At 36.0% G+C, this 6000-nt stretch overlaps 2 protein-coding genes across 5 annotated transcripts in view; both read right to left on the bottom strand.

The window, feature by feature from the left end:
• LOC106775051 (probable cinnamyl alcohol dehydrogenase 1) overlaps positions 1–2939 on the bottom strand; it is a 6308-nt gene extending 3369 nt beyond the window's left edge. Inside the window, exons 1-8 of one of the 4 annotated variants that reach the window (XM_022786744.1) lie at positions 2452–2582; positions 2208–2303; positions 1855–1968; positions 1524–1754; positions 1090–1375; positions 822–972; positions 460–711; positions 24–175 (exon numbers count right to left, since the gene is read on the bottom strand). In XM_022786744.1, the coding sequence (XP_022642465.1) occupies positions 509–711; positions 822–972; positions 1090–1375; positions 1524–1754; positions 1855–1968; positions 2208–2303; positions 2452–2474 (1104 nt within the window). In that variant the 5' untranslated portion in view covers positions 2475–2582 and the 3' untranslated portion in view covers positions 24–175; positions 460–508. Of the gene's footprint in view, positions 1–23; positions 176–295; positions 712–821; positions 973–1089; positions 1376–1523; positions 1755–1854; positions 1969–2207; positions 2304–2451; positions 2583–2831 lie in introns of those variants that run through there. The other 3 variants (XM_022786745.1, XM_014662084.2, XM_022786743.1) reach the window with 3 other exon arrangements.
• Positions 2940–3712: 773 nt separating this feature from the next.
• LOC106774978 (L-type lectin-domain containing receptor kinase IX.1-like) lies at positions 3713–5674 on the bottom strand. The gene has a single exon (XM_014662000.2). The coding sequence runs from the start codon at positions 5672–5674 to the stop codon at positions 3722–3724; it is 1953 nt and encodes a 650-aa protein (XP_014517486.1). The 3' UTR covers positions 3713–3721.
• Between the last annotated feature and the right edge of the window lie 326 nt (positions 5675–6000).

Raw genomic sequence — 6000 nt, 5'->3', positions numbered from 1 at the left:
GACGAACGGTCATAAATCAGAAGAAGCGGGCAGAAAGACAGAAGACGACGTCATCGAGGTTAGTCCTTCGGTCCCAGTAAATTTACACCGTAACAGAAGTTAATGACAATTTATATGCATCTTTTCAGGACAAACTATATCAGAATTATCGAAGTCCGCTTTACTCCAAAGCGCCCTAACAATGTTATTTTGGTAGATTAGTAGCTTGAGGTCGGAACAATGAGGCAATAATCTTATTATACAGATCAATTAATATTAAGAAAAACACTCTTTACAATTTCTGAGCACAGACTATTAAAATTAAAATAACACTATTAATTTCCATGACCAAAAATATTCTAATAATCATATCATATCAGTTATACAAAACAGTTAAGGAAAATTCAACATTTTATTTAAATCGAATGCTCCATTGGAACCATGTCTATGGAAGTAAATATGAACACTAAGCATCAATACCTTTTGAACATGATAAACTCCAATGATGTCTGCTTTTGCAAGCAACTTCTTAATTTTCTTTTAGGGAGTTCGCAATATCAATTACAAAACGGTATTTGACGTCTCTATTTACGAGCCTCTCAAGAGCTTCATTGGCATACTCGATTGGAATCACCTCTATATTTGGGTGAATATCGTTTGCAGCACAGAAGTCAATCATCTCTTGTGTATCTTTTGTACCACCTGTAATGCTTCCGGCAAAAGTCTTTGATCCTGTCAAACAGAAGATGCATATTTATACGCAGTTCCACTGCATCAATAAATTGAATTCCCCGAATTGAAACTGATAATTCCTACAAAACTATGCCTCAAAACAAACATACCTATATTAAGGCTTGCAGGGCTGAATTTGATTTCACTAGGGAAACCAACTAAGACAAAAACACCATATGGCTTCAAAAGTGACATGTAAGGATCAAATGGGTGATCACCGGATGCTGTGTCGATTATAAAGTCCAGCGATTTAGCCAACGCCTATATAGGAATCACCATCAATTTTTACGACAAAGAAGTACAAGGGTCTGTCAATATCAGTGTTTAGTTCATGATCTGATGAAAATGTTATGAGTAGATGCTTCATGTTACGCTTACCTTCATTTCCTCTTGATTAGATGAAACAACGAATTTGTCTGCACCAAGCAAGGTCAGTGCCTCTTCTTTCTTGGACAAACTAGTGCTAAAAACTGTTACACTCAAACCAAATGCCTTTCCGAATTTCACTGCCATATGACCAAGGCCACCAAGACCAATCACCCCAAGAGATTTTCCAGGTTGATTCATCTTGTGGCGCACCATAGGAGAATAAACAGTAACCCCAGCACAAAGCAAAGGAGCTGCTGAAGCCAATGGATAGTTTTTTGGTATCGTGAAGCAGTACCTGCAGAAGCAACACTAAATATGACATGAACCAGCACTATATCTGTAGTTAGTACAAAATCAAGCGTACATTCAGAGCTTATGACAAAATTCAGAGCACAAGACAATGTAAAACTCACAATTAGCATCTAGCCATCTGTTAAGTTTACCTCTCATGGACTACTATGTAACTTGAGTATCCTCCTTTTGTTATTGTACCATCAAAATCAACACCGTTAAAAGTGAATACTGATCCCTTGGTACAAAGAACTTCTTGTTTTTCGTTACAATACTCACAATCCCTACAAGAGTTGACATAAGTCCCCACTCCAACATGGTCACCAACATTGAAACGGTGGACATTAGGGCCAACCTTTGTCACAATCCCAGCAATCTCATGACTGATATGAAAAATAAAAAAATAAAACATAAGCAGATTAGGTAAAGTACATTGGATTCTCGACGACTCATCCATACACACGAAAAAAAAAGCGTACATACCCAGGCACAACAGGATACTTTGAGTCGCCATGTTTATTCCTTGTCCAAACTACATCAGCGTAGCAAACACCACAGTGTGTAATTTTAATATGAACATCTTCGTTCCCAAGATTCCTTAACAATCATATTACCATAAGAAAAAGGTCAGAAAGTCGACTTTTCTCTCAAGATAAGACAAAAATGATACAAAAATACATACAGGACCAAATTGACATCAGCATGTGGCATCCAACATGGAACCTCAACTAGTTACTTTTTAAAATAGGGTTGCAATGGAAAAAAAAAATGACCATTTACAGAAAACATAAACTCCAGCAGTCCGTTCTATAAAGGGGTATACGAGAGGAGGATACCTGCGACTGAATTTGTAAGGTGATAAAACTCCGGATGCATCTCTTGCCGCCCATCCCAGGCACTGCTCATCAACACCTTTGGAACTCATATTTTTTCTACTCCACCATAACGCAATTAACTATCAGTTTACTTTTCATGAAACTAACATGGGAAAGTTCAGCAAGAATTTACAGGTAATCATTATCCTCATGTGCCGATAAAAGAAATCAGAGAAGTCAGGGATAGATAGAGAATGCCACATGCCGTAGAAATGGAAAAATGCCCATGGATTGATATGCTTGTAGTTGCAAGAAAAATCCCTAGTCATCGATATTCAATCACGAAAACTGTATATGACATAATTATTTCATGCTTGCAAGTGTTAAGACCAAAACTCAGGCTGCGTTGACAATAACGGGTATAAGAAGGCAACGAATTACCTAATTCATAAATTAAATTAACCCAATCATTTAACGATACATCAACAGACGAACATATTAACATTTTCTTCAATTCAACAATGGTAACAACAAATCCATATCCTAAACTGAAATGGCGGAAAATTACGAAATAGTTTGTAAAAAATTGCGAAATAGTTTTGTAAATTGTAATAGTTCGCGAAGAATAGTCAACAAGAGAGTCACCTGTGGTGTGTTGAGTAAGGATTCACGAATGTGAAGATCCGAGGGGATGAAGATGTAAAATAAATGACTCATTTACTTTTATAAGCAATCGAATTAATCAAAGACAATTTGATCCAAATCCAGGATTCTTTTCACATTCAGATTTTATTAATTAATATTAACACAAGAAATAAACTAAGGAAGACTGAACTCTAAACTAAATCATTAAAATGTTTAAATTTATAATTAATAAAGTATAATATATATATATTCCTATTTTTCATTTTTTTAACTACACTCGCATTATATGATATTTAAATAAATGTGTAATTTATTTTTTTCATTTTCATAATATGATATGCGTCTTTTTTATTTATTCAAACATATCATATTTAATAAAACTTAAATAAAATTATGAAATTTAAAAATATAAATATTGAGTATTTTTTTTATAAAATGAAAAGAATACTTTAATTATAAATTTTTTACATTTATTTAATATTATTTTTATTTACCTTTTACTCTTTTTTTTAAACTAAAAATTATAAAACTTTAGACTCTTTTTTTTTTAAAAAAAAAAAAAACTAAAAAATATAAAACTTTATAATCATTTTATTATTCTTGTTCTATGTATCAACATAAACGTATCATGTTATTATTGCTTTTATATAAAGGGTTTTTATCATTCTAACATCTTTTAGGTGACTCACAGCTGTGGAATCGAGATAAGAAGAATTCATAACTTGTAAAGCTAAGTTATAACATGAAATTTTGGCTTTTAAAGTAAACTAATTGTAAATATTATTTTTGTATTTTAAAATAATTATTATTATGCTATTGGTGTTAGCATGTTCAGTAAAAAAAATGGTGCCAAAACATAAGGCGAGCAATTTCCGTATGAATAGTTTCTTCTATAAAATTTGTTGGGTAGGTACAGTGTTTGAAGACGATGAAAAATTTATTTTTATTGTTGAAGGATAGAAATTATGAACAGGTAGCCACTTTGGGAGAGTTGGCAATTCAGCTTCAAATTTAAGCATTTGAATGACTTGCATGACAGAAGGCCTGAATCTGTAATTTGGATGAGCACACCAAAGACCTATGCCCACTAACCTTTTCATCTGTTCATCATGAAATGCTCCACACAGTTTTGGGTCTGCAACTTTCAACATCTCTCCCAATTCATACATCTCCCAAACCCACTCTACTATTGATATCTTCCCCTCCTGTGCCTTTAGATCAATGGCTTTTCTTCCACTCGCTATCTCCAATAACACAACCCCAAAACTGTATATATCAGATTCCTTATAAGCTTTCCCTGTGGTCACATATTCTGGTGCAATGTAGCCTCTTGTCCCGGCTATAAACGTCGTTTGTGACCCCTTTTCATGATCAACCAACCTAGCCAAACCAAAATCACCAAGCTTTGCGTTGAAGCTCGAATCCAACATTATGTTGCTTGATTTAATGTCCCTGTGAAGAACACATTGTTCCCACTCTTCTTGCAGGTATAGCAACGCTGAAGCCAAGCCTAGAGCTATGTTATACCTCACTGACCATGTCAAGAAACCCTTCCCATATAAATGGAAATCTAAGCTTCCGTTTGGCATGAATTCATATACAAGAAGGAGATCTTTTTCTCTATGGCACCAACCAAGGAGTTGCACCAGATTCTTGTGCCTCAACTGGCTAATGATCTTAACTTCAGTAGCATATTCCTTAACCCCCTGCTTTGATTCTCTCGATACCCTCTTGATGGCAACGTAGGAGTTTAAATCCTTCAGAAAACCTTTATACACGCCACCGAAGCCTCCTTGTCCAAGCTTCACCGACTCTGAAAATCTACTTGTTGCACTTTCGAGTTCATTGTAGCGAAACCTCTTGGGTCCTATTCCCTTTTGGAACTCATCATCCATTTTTAGATCAAATTCCAACACTTTTTCATTCCCTTTTATCCTTCTCCACATCAGAAAACAAGCCAATCCTAAGAAAACCCCCAAACCTATCCCAATTCCTACCCACTCAACTACTTTATTATCATCACCGGAAGTATCACCAATTTCTATTTCTAAGCCTGAACTAAACGACCATGACTTCAGAATATGCTCCTCAACATAATATCCCGCAGCTGCGGAAAAGCCAACCATAACCCTCTCTGGTAAGTGCTTTCTCAAATCAACTTTGTACGAAAGGCTATTTTGTATCCGACCATATTTTGGGTAATAGTAGCCGGTGAAAGAAGCAGTTAAACAAAAAGTGGTGGAATTGTACTCAATGCTACAATTATAAACCTCATCTTGTGACAAAACAGCTAACCATGATGCAGTTACATTGGACTTCATAGAGTTGAAGTTCATACCTACATGAGGGTCTTCGGGGTCCCATGGATTCTGGAAGGTGTCAAACTCCACTGCCACAAATGAGTGTTGAGTTGAGTTCAACACTCTGTCACCATCCACAAGGCCAAGACCACCACCTTCCGTGATGTTATTCAAAAGTGGAAGCCCAGGATCCGCCAAAAAGAATGCCAACCCATCTCCAAACTGAAGTTCATTTGAATAAACAGAGAACGAAAAGTGGGTAGTGAAGTCTGCAAGTTTCCCAGAACTCTTATCCCAGAGATGCATCATTATAATAGGTGTGACACGTCCAACACTGTAACTGTTGTTATTTCCTTCCCTGTTAGATGTGACTTGGATTTCTGAACCTGAAACTGCTGCATCTCCTCGCAGTTGCAGCCATGCATCATTTTCCCAGAACGTGAGGTAGCTACACGATAGTGTATTTGTACGAGGGAGGAATGAAACGGTTGCCATTGCATAGCACAAGATAAGAGTTAGTGTGCTAAAACCTCCATTCCCCATGTGCCGGTCAGTCACTTTGGGCATCAATCAAAGGCTTGTCATGTATTATATATGCCGTATTTTCTTTTCACAGTGACTTTTATGTTTTTTTATATGATTTGTCTGATATTCATACGTGCTTCGTAGGAAGAGACACGGAATATTCGGGTTTAAAATTTGATAACCAACGTTGGAAACAATCGAAATACTTAGTGACTTGCACAATGCCAATGTCATGCTTGGATGTGACGACGACGCCTTTTAGCTTTCATGATGCAACTTTATATTCACTTGAAGCCTTTTCAACGTTATCTTCAATTAAACTTTTTTTTTCTTTATCTTATCTG

The sequence above is a fragment of the Vigna radiata genome, chromosome 10 (genome assembly GCF_000741045.1).
Source record: "Vigna radiata var. radiata cultivar VC1973A chromosome 10, Vradiata_ver6, whole genome shotgun sequence".
In the NCBI taxonomy this organism is placed as follows: Eukaryota; Viridiplantae; Streptophyta; class Magnoliopsida; order Fabales; family Fabaceae; genus Vigna; species Vigna radiata.
This window is presented reverse-complemented; position numbering and strand designations above follow the sequence as displayed.

Excerpts from the sequence above, each read along its gene's own strand:
- LOC106774978 (XM_014662000.2), bottom strand. The coding sequence starts at position 5,674 with ATGGGGAATGGAGGTTTTAGCACACTAACTCTTATCTTGTGCTATGCA.